The following is a 15,255-nucleotide window of genomic DNA, read 5'->3' as shown; positions in this document are numbered from 1 at the left end:
AATACTGTATCTGTTTAGGCATCCAGGATAACAAAGGTGGAAAATAAGCAGGTAAGGGATGAATACTCAAGCTTGGGTTGCTGTAATTAGCGTGGTATAAATTATGTAATACTGTATGTTACATTTTCAGGCGATATCAAAATACGAGGTGCTCCAAACATGTCTGAAACGCCACAAGAAATTAAAAAATCAGTGTTTGCTGATCCTGAAGAAGATCATTTTCTCAATGGACTGATTTTCTCAAAACACCTTATTCTGTCATTAGAAAAGACTCCTTCAAAACTGGAAACCTACTTGTTTGTTTCTCTTTAAATGATTCTCAGAGAAGCATGTCATTTTGGAAAAGTGGCATCACAAATTGGGCATGGATTTCTAAAGTAAGTCCTACTAATGCTTTGTGAGTGTTAAAACACACAACCTCCCCAAATTAAAATTAGCCACTTTCAGTTTCAGATCTAATTTACCTTTGGACCGATCCTCTACATTTCTGTTATTTAAACACTACAAACATCTTAAGTGTTTAGTTCAGTAGGACTATGATTTTTGCTAACTGGATGGTGATTAAATAGAGATCAAAAGGATTGTGTTGTTGTCAGAATCTACACAAAGAAAACTCAAGAAGATAGGATGAGTTATTTGTGAACAGTATTGTGAGTTAGCTTACAGCCACCTACTGGTAACTGTGCATAATGCAACCAGAAGACAGGACCGTCACCATCTCCTGTATCTTGTGTAGTTTACTGGATCCTCTGAACAGGCTGCTGGTTAAAGGGGTGCTAACTCACAATACTGTTTAAGGGGAGACAAACGAATATTTCAATTTATTAAACTGTGAACTGTAGCTGTTTTAATCATGACTCACAGGTTTTCAAATTATTTATCACTTGATAATTTGTCAAAAGTAAATATTTGGAAACCACAGTATTTACACAAATCGACTTCTTTACATTTAAAAGTCAATATATCCAATCAGGATTCAGGATTCCTAAACAAACTGAAGTGGATAAGAACACTCGGACACTATCCAGTCTTTCCAGCTTACTTTCATGAAGATGAATATCTACAGGATATCTCTAGACCTTAATCCGATCATTTCACCACACCTATTTTTAAGTCAACATTTTCACTTTACCAACTGGACTCTTTAAAAACTAAAATACCTGAAATTCAGAATTAGATTTTGCAAATGATGTGAAAAAATATTTTCTAGATATGTATTCAAATTTCGTGAAAACAAATTACTATGGACTTCTGTAGAGCAGAAGAGTGTGAACAGTAATGAGTAATGAGAATGCCATCAGTAAGACAAGAAATCTTAAACACATCATATCTAGAAATTCAAAACATAAATAAATCATGGAATATTTTATTAAATTTAAACATATGGAACATAAAACATACAAAGAGAAAAAAATACAACATCTATTTCTATGGCACAGAGAACTCTACATGTAGTGTATATAATCTTTCAATTGAAGTAAGTGTATTTCTCTTCGATGGAATAGAATAATATGATGAAGGACTTTATCTGTGATAAAGGACTTTTTCAGCACTAGGCTACTTTCTTCTTTTTTTGTCTTTGGTTATGCAGGAAAACACACGTCAGTATTTGACAAATTTACCTTTTGACACAACACAATACTTCCTGACAGACTCTCAGTTATTTAGCTCTACAAAAAACAATGTTCTTCAATTAGAGAATAGGAGAAAACAATACATACAGCATGGCTTATGATGACTAATATTAAATAAACATATAATCTTCAAAATATATATACTTACTTACAAAGTACTGTAAATACAGTCTAATACTAATATACTTGGTCTCATTGTTCAGCTTCATTTTGACTACTGGTCACACAAGGAAGTTACTTGTCTAATTCAGCCTGCAGGGCAGTTGATTCTGTTCAGGTGTTTTGTGCTTCAACAGAAAGAGATTTAAGGAGGTGCAGCTGGTTGACATGATGCTGGACTCTCAGTTAAACAGAGCTGAACTGTCAGAGCTGCCATCAGGTTCTCACGCAGTTCTTGGAGTCCTGAAGAGATCTTGAGCCCAGCCATTTACAAAAAATACTGCAGGAGAAATATGAGGTTCACATTCATCTTTTTCTCTGAAAATAAGCGATATCAATGGTCCTGCAATGATACACTTTTTGTGACATACAAGTTTCTGTTTTAAATCTTGTGGAACTGCACAGAAAATGTGCTTCTGCCTTTGGCCAAACCTGCAGTAAACACTGTCCCGGTCAATACTTTCATAGCAACTGTTCAAACAAACAAACAAACCAGTCTTTCAATTAACCATTTTGATTAAATGAATCTGGTTTTGGAAGATGGTGTTTAAACATGATTTGGTCAGATTTAACACTTCTAATTTCACCATCTTCTGATTTCTTCTTGATCTGGAGGTGTAAAACACTGCAAACCGGACAGAAAAAGTCAGAAAATCCTTTACCTTTTCAGTATCCTTCACGTTTTCCAGGGACTTCTGGGACAAGTTTCTTTTTGATTCTTTAGGTTCTGTTCCTATATAGGCTATGAAGTGGATAAGTGTGTAGATTCTGTAGGAATCAGATGACACAAACACATTAAATTAATAAAAGGCTCACAAGGATCTCAAGAGTAATCTGATTACAATTGTATACATTGAAAGGGATGTAAACTGAGATGGCAGTAATGACTTCATTTACTAATTTATTCACTGGGCAAAACCTACTGAGATGGCTGTTCCATTAAACTGGTAGACCTACATTCAATGGTGAGCAACATAAAAATCTTACTGTGTGCTCACACCATGGGAAGCTAATGAATGAGAATAGGATGTTGAAAAATAATAAACTGCTTAAACTCTTTTGGAAGTAGTAACCGACTTACCTGTGGTATCCCATAGCAATGAACTGAATGAGCAGCAGGCCAGCAAAGGACAACAGGAACATAAACCCAATTGGATCTATAGAAATGTTCTGGCCTCCTGCTATTGATCCATTTGATAAAATCTTTGGAGTGCTGATAATAACTGGAGAGCCAATAACCTGGAGGAAGAATGTGGCCACCAGCCACAAACAATTGATGATGAAGAAAGCGAATGTGACCTGTAAAGAAATAGAGAAGAAAAGACCCATGATTACTGTAAATGCAATAAATGTGTTTCAGAGAAACTATGTTGTTGAAAGTGGTAAAACTGTGATGTGTGGAACGGAACTGAACCCAGTGCATGATGAATTGTGATGTGAGTGATCTGTAGGGAAAGAGGGTGCTGTCCACTACGGATTGTCTCTGGAAGACCCACATGACAGGGAGTCACTGTGTTGTACCAGTCAAACTTGTTTTGTTTTGCAAGCTATATTTGATTTATTTCTCCTTTCCTGGTGCAGAAGATCAGTCCAGAGTGCAGAGCTGTACCTTGTTTCTGAGGCTTTTGAGATCTTTTTTAATTTGGGCTTGCTTGGCTTTGTCTTCAGACAGTGGCTTTAGGTACTTCTCTATGAGCTCCTCCCAGAAGAGCACTTCATCCTAGGGACAAATAAGGAAACAAATGGAAAAATGTGGAAATAAATGCAAAATTATGGAATCAACCAATTTCTTTCCATCAGGTTACTGCTATAAATCTGCCGGTCCATGATAACTTTTTGCAAAGTGCCTGAGATCACAAATCATGTAAAGCTAATGGGAAAGAACAATGAAAATCATTAAACCCAAGGAGCTCACCTCTTCAAGACTATGAAGATCATCTGGATTGACTTGTAGCTTTGACATGCCACCTTCAAAACAACACAGGTAGGTAAAACAATTGCAGCTTGATATAATAATGTGAGAAAAAAACAGTGTGACAAACTAAACAATCAAAAATGACGTTTATTTTGGTTTAAAGAATAATCTGCTAGCACATTAAAGAATAACATTCAGCAGATATTTTTCATACTTACTGTCTAGTGAGCTGGACTCTTCATCACTAAAACAAAAATATACACATAACTTATTAGCATTCGAGATATTCAAAAATTATAAGTATTCCACCATTAACAATTCCAGAACTCATTGCCTCCTATTTATCCTCCTTACTAATGCATTAACAAAATATGTCACGTTTTTCTGAGAAATCTCATCTGCCTGAAGAAGTGAATTGTGGAAATTAAATTAATTTCACAATATATTTGTTGTTGTTTCAACCACACTTTACACTTTCTTTTTGAAACTCATGAAACAAAATTCACGTGTTTTGTATGTTTTACGTAAAAAACTACCAAAGTAGGCGGCATAGGACTTAACAATTTAATAAAATAAGTTTTTAGCAAAGAGAATAAGAAAACCACTAAACCACTGCCACAAAACATACTGTCGATGCTCTAAAAGACCAGGTCTGACGCCCTGCGCACCTGGAGTTGTGGAGCTCTGATGGGCTGGTTCCACTTTCAGCTCTGTCCTCCTGGGCTTGTAGTTGGAGCTCTGGAGCCGCTGCTACTTTCTCATCTCTGTTCACTTGTATCTCGATGTTCCAACAGAGGCATTTGCACGTTTTCTCAAAAGCCACATGTTTCTGAGGGGCTCTGCGGGGGCCTGCCTTGGCCTGGCTGCCAGTTTCCCGAGTTCCCCAGGATACATTGTCCATGTTCACTATGGAGTATATGGTCAGCAGCAGATATCCACTGGGGATGCTGATGAAGTAGAGCAGCCCGTGTACAAGCAAAGGGAACTCCTGTGGGTGAAGTGCTGCTGTTACTAGATTGAGAATGACTAAAGATATGAAGAACAGACCGCTGGGAGTCACAAACGTTTGCTGTTTGACCATTTCTCCTGAAGAACAATAAGAAAAAGTTCTGATCACTGGATGTGCAATTGCAGATTGTGAGAATATGAGGAGTCAGAACATTGTGATGAATCACCTGTCTTGAGAATGGATGGCAGGATGGAAAGTAACAGGATAATTCATAACAGATCACAATATAATGAAGAACAACCATACCAGAAGCATGCATCTTTAACCTTTGTGTATGATTTATTTTGCTCTATTGAAAAATATGCACAAATTGTGCTGTTTTCTTAGTGTGTTTGAATCTTTGGTGACAGCATTTAGAATAAAAAATCAGATTGAAGCTCATTATACTGTTTTCCTGCTGGATCACTTACCTATAATCGAGAGGACAGTGGCTGTCATTAGGAACGCGTAGATAACACTCAAGAAGGCAGCGATGGAGATCTGGGTGTCAGATTTTAGTCTGAAGCAGAGCACCAGGTAGATGGCAGGGGGCACGATAGCCAAAACAAGGGCCCCATTGAGACTGATGTTGAAGACAAACGAAAAGCTTCCTGCAAGCAAGTAATCAAGCGAACAGGATTAAACCTTCTTCCTGTTAAGAACACCAGCAAATGCACACGTGTGCTGTGAAGCACTCTTTACCTGCAATCATCAAACACACGGTGGCAGGCCCCAGGATGGTGGTGATCATGGTGAATGCCTGGTAGACAATGTAAAGCCTGGAAATGGACCTGTTTTTCTGTGCCGTCAGTGAGCCCGTGCCCAGAAGGTCGATGGTGTTTGCCAGGGTGGAGGGTCCCCAGCGGCGCCTCTGGTTGTAGAACTCTTTGAACTCCTGGGGGGCGTTGGTGTAGGCATCTGAGGCAGCGTTGTACTCCACTCTCCAGCCCTGCTGCAGCAGCAGTGTGCACAGCCAGCGGTCCTCACCTGGTGAGCACGTTTGGGATGAGTTTGTTACTTTCATGGTCTCAGTTCCTTAGAGGCCCAATGTGGCGCTGGAGTGAATGGCATGAAACAATTCAATGGTGATCGTCTGAGTGGCTAGACAGAGTGTGTATGAGCAGCTCACATTATCTGGTCTGTTAGCAGCCCCTAAGTGAGTGGGCACACCGGAAATCTGGCCGACTTTGAGACGTGAACTTTCTGACCAGCCAGGCTCATGTGTACTCTCTACGCAGGAGTGGAAGAGATTTGGGAAAGAGGAGAAGAAAGAAGACAATATTGAGCCAAAACTCCTGAAATTGCTCACCTACTGGAATGCACATTGATGGACAAAAACCTATCAACTACTGATCACTGAAGGGATTCAACTTGAGTTCAACAAAAAGAGTTGTATTTTTCAGATTTGTGAAGATTTTTAATTCTCTTTGTAAATCTGATTTGCAATTTGTCACTCTAAGTATTAAGAAGCATTTCTGTAAATGGACCGATAGTAGTCTCTGTTTCTCTTCAGTTTGGAGTACATTTTTTTTCTTTGGAGAATGAAGTATTTCATGGAAACAGTCTCACTTTGTATCAGCTCTTAGAGAATTAGTGCTGGCCAGAATGATTGTCTGAGATTGGATTGGTCATGTCCTGTTCCCCGAAATTCATTCCTCCTGTACAGAGTCTACAAATTTATTCCGTGTGATCTGAATCTGGTGTTAGTTTTGTACAATAAACACTTGTCTTTTAAGCTATTGTACATATATTCAACAGGCACAAAATTGTTCAAGGGAAATTATAGAATTATAGAAGACAAAAGATGTCATTTGTTATTTCCTGATCAGTGGGGGTGTTCAATAATTTTACAATAAAACCCACATTAACATTATAGAGTAATTATCTGAGTGCTATAGATACTTTTTTTTGCTTCATTTCTTAAGTAAAATAAGAACAATAAATTAATTTGTTCTCAACCTGAAAAAACAGAATTAATTAACTTTAAAACTGATTGGTTGCTGTGCCACAGTGCTGCCCAGCTTGGTTAATTTATTTTTCTCTTTAACAGTATCTGTACGTCACAAACCTGCTGTGTAAAACTCTGGGAAATGTGAGATCCCCTCACGACCCCTGTGAGACACTCACCCTGGTCATACTGCACATATTGGCTTGCTTCTGTCGCCTTGGTGGTGTATCTCTTCATGACGTTGTCATCCATGAGGGCGGCTCCTCTGAACAAACTGAAGCACCCGGGGCTGCAGAGCACACAGCCAAACACATGCTCTGCTGTCTTCTGAAGCCAGTGGCCAACAGCGTATTCAAACTTCTGGTACCACACCATAGGGCCTAGAACAACAGCACCAGCTGCAGCTTCATCTCAGGAGGGATAAAACCCCTGCAGAGCCACTCTTATACCTGGAGCTTCAACAATCTTAACTGACAGCATGAATGTGTATTTAATATGCTCTTACATGCAAATGAGGGGTTCCAAAAGAAATATTTATATTGTCTGAACAGAGAAAGATAAAAAATAAAAACATGAGTTTCAAAATTTGAAGTTTATTCAATTTGTTATTATGTCTTAAAGACCTGCTCATATGCATTGTCACACTATTTAAAAATGTGATTTTAAAGTGCATAAAGGCAGAATGAAAACACAGGGAATGCCTCGCTCTGAGCTCAGGACATTGTCCCTGCAGTCAGAGAAGCTGTCTGATCCTCGAGAGAGGCAGCCCTTCATACCTGTGCCAGTCGGGTGAATCCTGCCACAGGCTGCTCCCACATCAGCATACAGCCTGAGACGATCCACCAACAGCATGACTGCCGCAGGCTGGAAGTCAGTGTCTCCATCCAAGGCTAGAATGTATGTGTTGTGTCTTTCTTTCTGTGGGCCAGAAGATGCAGTGATTAACGAGACAGAAGTCTGCTGAGAAATCCAGAAATCCAGGGTTCTCCTGTGTTTTCAAGTCATTCGTACCTTCAGCTGCTCCTGTAGAGTTTTCACATCTTCGCCGTTCTCCTGCTTCTCAAAGTACTTCCTGTCAAGCTTCCAGCCCAGCAGATAGTACAGGTACATGATCTGAAATAAAAACGTACCTGTTTGGTTTTCACTGTCATGCTGTTTATAATGTATAAAGGGAGATAATATCCTGTACAGTATGACACAACACCAAGCACAGGCTGGGGCAGACAAAGACACAGCACAATCTAGTGGCTTGTATGTGTGCAAAATGCAGAGCCTGAAGTAGATGATCATGACAAAGGCTATTATCTTGCAGGTGTAGTACAAAAACTGGATCATCCCACTTTGTTTCACTGGACCTGATTTTACTATATTGTAACACTTTTCTGTATGTCTACATAATTTGAGAATATCTAAAGATGATTATTAAACCTGGATTAACATTTCCTCTAGCGCTAGTATAAATCTATTCTCACAGCACAATCTTGTTCATTACCAACAATCCTTACAGTTAAACAGGAGGGGTCAGGTGTGGACGACGTACCTGAGACCAGCGCTTCTTGTGCCGAATCAGTTGTTTATCTTTGAAGTGGACGATCAGCAGGTTTCCACGTGGAAGTTTGTAACAAAGACGGCCACCGTAGGGAGTTTGTATGATTTTCTGTTCTCCAGCATCAGAGAGGGGTTTGGCTCCATTAAAAATATTGTGTGTTTCATCACTGAACACCCTGTAAGAACAAGAAGCATATTAGTAGAGTTTTACCAATTTTCTGTCAATAAGAGCATTGAAGGGAGCCAGTAAAAATGTGTTTTATCACTAAGGTGGCACTTTACTAATTGAGTAGACCCAGTGGAGCTATAATCTTTGACAAAAAGGGCAGGAATGCAGTTCAGTGACAAACACTAGGAGGTTGGTGCTTACACATAGACTTCTTTGATAACTTCCACCAAGGTCTCAGCGTATTCATTCACACAGTGCTTCTTGACACCCTGTGCATCTTCGATCTCCTCAAAGGCATCATCAAAGAAAATGTGGGCTTCAAAGCTCATGTCTGTCCTCCCATGTTTCTTTGGCCTGTGTCTGTCCAGCCTTGTAACAAAGAACAGAAGACTCTTGTTAATGTGTGGATGTGCACTCAACACAGAATCCAGTTGCTCTAAATGTTCAAGTCCTGGTTCCCACAATGCAAACAGCACAATGTTCTCCAGCACACCCACGCCACTCAGTATCAGTGTCTTCACCTGGCTGCCCTCAGATATCAGGAGATGATCAAAGCATGATGCTGCCTTCTGTGGGTTTTGAACATCACTTTATACAGTACATTGCAGGTTGTCTAATGTGAAACTCCAAAGATTGTATTAAGCACAATACCTCATAACTAGTTCTAAAGTATATCATTAACATTATTTACAAAATTTAAAATTTCAGTTTTCCGCTTTCCAAGAAATGAGTATATAGCAAAGCTTTTGAAACTAGCAATTTTCCACTGTACTTCTCCTACAACTTTCTATATTCTTTTGTTTTAATTTGCTTTCCACTGTTTTACCTGAACATTGAGATGATAATTTTCATCATTTCATCATACGTCTCGTGCCACATTGTAGCACACAGGTAAACTTTCACTGGGTCTTTGTGAACTCTGGTGAGACAACAAAATATATTCAAGACAGAGATGTCTGTTATTCAGTGGTATAAAGAATATGTACGTCATCTGTATAACTTTTTGGGACATCTAGTATTCACCTTCTTGATGAATCATGTTTTCTAGACATTTACATCGCTTGGTGAATAAATACAAATTTCTAAAGGTTTTTTAGGTCTTTTTTCAGAGCTGCTGCATTTCTCATAAAAGACTGAATGCAAGTGTCACGATCGTAATCCCTCCTCTTAAGGGCGCTCCGGCTCTTTTCACATTTTCGCTTATTCCGTGCACCTGCCCTCAATCCTGCCCCATCTTAGGCCTGGCGCTACTCCCGACTCTGCATTGGAAGACTGACGCCCGGAGGCCCACCAACCACCAAGTCGCCCTACGTCCGCAGCTTGAGGGCATAGGTCTCCTACCAGCGTCCTAACCAGCTACAGTAAGTCCGGGGTTCAGAGTGCCTGGCCTCATGATCCTGCTTTTATTCCCAGTCCCTGCACCGGATCTGGGTTTTAACTGTGTCTTGTTTTCGTCTCGTTTGGATTTCCCGATTTTGGACTTTTGGACTTCGCCCTGGATTTCCCCCCTGGACTCCTTGGGCTTGTCTGCCATGGCCACGCCCCCCGAGCACCAGTTCACTGTCGCCACGCCCCCCTGCCTGTCAACCTGCCCTGATCCTCATCGTCTCCTCCCCATTGTTCTAATCCACTCACTTCCGGATTATACCGTCTGAATAGGGTCCTGTTCTACGCAACCTTACAGCAAGGAGTCCTCAGTTGTGTTTTCACAGCCTTCCTCAGAATTTGTATTATGTAACTGGAACCTTCACTGGAAGTCTCCACTCGTTTCATTACTGATCATCCATTGTTAGACACATAATGCCGCAAACACTTATGACCAAATTACGTTTGTGGTAATTAGTTTACTTGGTAAGTAGTTTATTTTGCATATTGTATCCGTAAGGGGATATCTGTCCTACCTGAAAGCTTCTTTCAAGCATGATTAAATGTCACGCACAGAGAAGAGATTTAAATATGAAATAACTCTCAGACATGCGCTAGTAGCCATACCATAACTTTTCACCTACAATGATTAGAGAGCAAGTTCATGCATATTGGGGCTGATGTAATCCCTGAACCTATTATATTCAAATAATCCCAAAAAGAACCTAGAAATCCTGCATGTCAGAAGGCCAGATATGTATGTCGGGGAGTGAAAGTGCCAGAGAGAGTACAATAAAACCCAGACAACTAACTGGCAAACTGTACCCAGCGCATGGAAACAGTATAATCTAAGCTCATGAGTTATGTGCTGTCTTGACTGCTCTACCCATCATATTGGAGTGAAGAGACGTGTCTTACCTGAATCCTGACCAATTCTAGTGCAAGTGTTCACATTACTCCTATCCTGGAGTCCTTGCACTGGCTTCCTGTCAAATTCCGTGTGGACTTTAAAATCCTCATGCTCACCTATAAGGCTCTGCATGGCTTTGCACCTCAAAACCTGCCTGAACTACTATCGCCCTACTCCCCACCTCGCAACCTTCACTCTTCTAATTCTGGTCTCCTTACTGTCCCCCAAGCCCGTCTACATTATATGGTTGACAGGGCCTTCTCCTGTTATGCCCCCAAGCTCTGGAACTCTCTGCCCAAGGATATCAGAGAGTCACCTTCTCTAAACTCCTTCAAATCCAGACTCAAAACCTTCTTCTTTAGAAGAGCCATTACTTAACTGGTTCCATTCTTTACCCCTCTGCTCCTACTATACTAAGTACCACCATATTACTATAGTATATACTATACTAAGTCTCCTCTATGTATTGTAACTGTGTTTTATCTTGTGTATTCTTTTTATTTATTGTTGTTGCCATTCTGTAAAGCGGGGTTCAGAAGCCACCTTTAATGGTGCTACATAAAATAAAGTTTTATTATTATTACCTGTCACTTGAATGTTTCTTCAGAATCTCAAAGCGCATGTTGAGCAGCAGGGACTGGTCTATGAAGGCAGCTTCATACAGGCGCCTCACAAAGAGCTCTGAGGTCCTCTCGATGCGCTGAATTGGGGTGTTCCAGACGTGGACTGTGGACAGCAGCAGTCCGACAAACCAGCTGAATTCTGAAGCTGCCAGCAGTGACAAGCCCACTTTATCCACCTGAACTATCGCATTCCTGTTACACATACTCTGGGTAATGTCCTTGGTCAGAGTTTCTACTGCCACAATCCCCTGGGTTGTGAAGTTTCGAAAAGTCTGACAGAACAAATTCAGAGAAAAATTGCCTGCACCGGAGTCGCTCAGAGCTGTCTCATAACGTGTCACAAACACCAACACGAAAGCCAGTAACACAGCCGGGGACGTGAGAATCGTGGGCACGATGAAGCCACGCCGGAGAGCGTGAAGTTTACAGGCCACCACCACAAACCAGTGGCAGAGGGCTGAGGAAATGGCCTGGATTCCAAACAGACTCAGAGTGACTATGACTGTGTTTCTTGACACTGCTTTGACAGAAGCCCAGTCTTGTCCTGACAGGGGGACATAGATCCCTACAACAGCCACAGTGACCAGGATTCTGACAGTGCTGGAGATGACATAGCAGAAGTTTTTGGAGTGGTGGATGTCCTTAATGACTCCCTGAAGGAATCCGATCTTAAACTTGGTTGAAAAATTCTCCCACCAATTAAGGGAAACGATCAATGTCCCTCCTATAGCAAGGCCAGCATACATGTACATATCTCTGCTGGCCTTCTGCCCACTGATCTCAATTTGGTAACCAACAAGTAGAAACACAAAACCAGCTACCAGCAGGACAACAGCTAACAGAGGAGGTGCTATGAACCGTCTGTAGCTATCTTTTTCTACAGCCCGACTGGCCACTTGCAGGACTGCAGGCAATGCACAAACACCATTCAGTATCATCACATTCGTTAGGATGTCTAAATGAGGCATAGCGACGACGGTGAGAATCGCTGCACCAGCAGCCACAAGAAGTTCACTTGCAAGCACCTAGGAGACATAACCAAGGAGTAGCAATAAACACTGTGACAGTAGACCATATGGAAAAATTGGTTTTATGTTTGTTAGAAAACTGGAAAACTGGAGAGAGACAAACACACATCACTACAATCACTTTTCAGCACTCTTACTTTATATACAGCATGTTTCTCTACTCTGAATGATTCTTAAAAGTGCTCGTGTATGGTAAAATGGAAATACAAATAACATGTACTCAGAAGCTGGATCAATAACCTGTTCTGTTGCATGCTTTACAGTTTCCCAATTCATGCAGTATAAGAATAATCCAGATATACAATTAGTAGAACAGACAGTAGCATTTGTTGTGGTGATTATTGTCTTACCCAGAAGATGGTCTTTGCTGAGGGTGTCTTTGAGTCTTTAAAGGCAATTTTCCAAAGGCTCTTGGCCAACGTGAGGATGCTGGGAACGATCAGAGTGCAGCCTAAGAGCAGGAGTCCGAAGGCTCTTGTTGAGATGGTGGTAGAAGAGCTGCTGGACACTGTTATAAGGAGGAGCAGGGAGGACTGTAATAAAAAGAGCACAGTAGTTGCGTCTCATTTATAGTCAAGGATGGCAAATATTAGCAAAACTGAAATTCTGTCAAAAGAGAATTTGCTTTTTTTCATTCATTGGTAAATATTTTTGTTAATACATGTTTAGCAGTTAATTTATTTTTAATTACAGTAGCTTTGTGTTACACCACAATTTCAAGCACAGTGTATACAACACTAGCTGTTACCAAAGAATATGAATTGGTTTGATTTAGCATTTTTTGGGAGCACATTTGCTGTAACTTCTTTCCTCTTTCACAAAGAAACTTCTAAAGATTTTAAACCTCCTCTGTGTGTGCAAAAGTTTGATAACACCGGTATATAAATCTGCTTTTTCATGAGTCTTTGTTTTATTACAAAGCAGGCACTTTTTCCACCCTAAAGATACAGAAGCAATTAATGAGAATCAGGTTTGATATCATGTGGATTGAGGGGAATCGACAGTAACTGCCTTACCTTGCTGAAAAAGCCAAGAGCAAAGACTGTCAGTCCAATTAGAGTGCAGATAACATAGTGGATGAACCTGAACAGCTTCCTGGGTTTCTGTTCATCCTGAATGTCGGGCACCTCTCTGAAGTGATCCCAGGACTGCCTGATTGATAAAGAGAGACAGTCAAGTGGTAAAATAATTGTATGAACAAATACTATAATTGTTGTTAGACGTTTTAACTGATGATACCCCCATATGTTTCATGTCATAAAATTAAGAATTCCCTCTCCATCATTCAAAATCACAATCAAGCCATTCCTGATCTGCTTAAGATATTGTACTACCCGTACATGTGCTTTGGGGTAGTAATTAAATAATAATGTATTCTATTTTAGATTTGAATATATATGCATAATAAATAAATATACTTTATTTCATTATTTATTATGATTTGGTCATGGTTTTCTACAGTATTTAACTTTTTCTTACAGAGCTCTGTTAAATTGGGATAATGCTGTTGTATCTGATAATATTAATAATAATAAAATGGATGTTACCTTATTTCTTCTTTCTTCGTTCTTTCATCGTCCATAGTTCCTCTACCCTGCGCACAACTGTTTTGTCTGGTGTGAGTATCAGTCAGTAGCTTTACCTACTCTTATTTGTAATAACTGGTTATATTATGCTGTACACAAAGAGGTGTGTCCTTTCATATTCATTTAAATGATCATTAAAATACATGACCCTCTCCAAACTTCCTGTGGTGGCTGCATTAGTGAAGGAATTTCACAACCATTTAAAGAACGCCAGACCAAACAACATCATCCTTTTCTGGTGTTTTTTGTGTTTTTGTAGGAAAAGGTCTGTACCTTTTCTGGGGAAAGAGGCTTTAAACAAAATTTAAGAACATAACATTTCTAAAACAATTAAATACAATTTCACAATATTGGCAAAACTCTATTCTTACAGCTTTCTAAAAGTCTTGGGAGGCACATTATTTCCTGCACTGTTAATTATTTTTTCATACAGTAGGTGGAATAACCCTGATTCACAGTGAGTTTGGTTAGTGTTGCTGCCTCACAGCGCTGGGGCCCTAGGTTCAGTTCCTGAGGTGCTATCGCCATGCACTTTGTACGTTCTCTCAGTGTTCGTGTGGGTTTTCTCCTGGTTCTCCAGTTTCCTCCCACAGTCTGAAGACATGCTGGTAGATTAACTGGTTCCTGTAAGAACTGAAGTCAATTCAGTGGTCCTGGTGTGAGTGTGTGCATGTCTGAGTGTGTGGCCTGTGATGGACTGGCGTCCTGTCCAGGGTGTATCCTGCCTTGAGACGATTGCTTGTCTCCTTAGGTTCTGGTTGCCCCATGACCTTGTACTGAGTAAAGTGTTTTAGAAAATGGATGGATAACCCTGAATTAATAATTACATGATCTAACCTAAATTAACATGTAGTAATATGGTGTTAACTAATGCTAGATAAAACTAATGTCCCAGACACATGAGCTGCAGTATCTGGACCTTTAACTTCAATTTTGGGGCTTGAAGTTACAAGCGGGAGCTGGCTATACTGTTGCTCTTTCACCTGGAGTTCTGCCATTTCTTTGGAACCTCCTTAGCATCTCATTTTTTTTTCTTTGGAAAACTTCCTAATTTTTTCAAAGTGAAACAAAGAACTATATTATGTAAAAATGAAAGATGAGTCATAAATGATGCACGAATAGGCAGCCCTTTTCTAACCCACATGCAAAACCTTACAATACCTTCAATTCCTTTATCAACCTACTGCCTTCACACACAAATTGTTTCCACCATGTCTTGCTTTGTAACTGAAACCAGTTGACAAGCCATCCAGGTGGAGGAGAGTCCCATTACCTGTAAAAAGCGTTATATATAAAAACAATTATTATTATTGAAACCTCAGACTATGTTTTTTACACTGTCTTCTGTGTTTTATGTTGCTTGATTTAAAAGAATATCAACA

At 40.1% G+C, this 15,255-nt stretch overlaps 1 protein-coding gene across 1 annotated transcript; it reads right to left on the bottom strand.

Moving 5' to 3' along the window:
• Positions 1-1,833: 1,833 nt before the first annotated feature.
• Positions 1,834-13,905, bottom strand: LOC148820253 (chitin synthase chs-1-like). Its single transcript, XM_088934211.1, has 19 exons — positions 13,835-13,905; positions 13,304-13,439; positions 12,638-12,820; positions 11,221-12,284; positions 9,188-9,280; positions 8,563-8,730; positions 8,185-8,368; positions 7,656-7,757; positions 7,421-7,562; positions 6,824-7,024; positions 5,399-5,683; positions 5,128-5,307; positions 4,377-4,794; positions 3,927-3,952; positions 3,709-3,761; positions 3,403-3,513; positions 2,875-3,092; positions 2,456-2,561; positions 1,834-2,073 (listed from the first exon to the last, which is right to left on the bottom strand). The coding sequence occupies exons 1-19, from the start codon at positions 13,867-13,869 to the stop codon at positions 2,062-2,064; spliced, it is 3,717 nt and encodes a 1,238-aa protein (XP_088790337.1). The 5' UTR covers positions 13,870-13,905; the 3' UTR covers positions 1,834-2,061.
• Between the last annotated feature and the right edge of the window lie 1,350 nt (positions 13,906-15,255).

This window comes from Atractosteus spatula, chromosome 15 (genome assembly GCF_055471065.1).
Source record: "Atractosteus spatula isolate fAtrSpa1 chromosome 15, fAtrSpa1.hap1, whole genome shotgun sequence".
NCBI classification, from domain to species: domain Eukaryota; kingdom Metazoa; phylum Chordata; class Actinopteri; order Semionotiformes; family Lepisosteidae; genus Atractosteus; species Atractosteus spatula.
The sequence above is the reverse complement of the archived record's forward strand: the minus strand, read 5'-3'. Positions and strand labels throughout refer to the sequence as shown.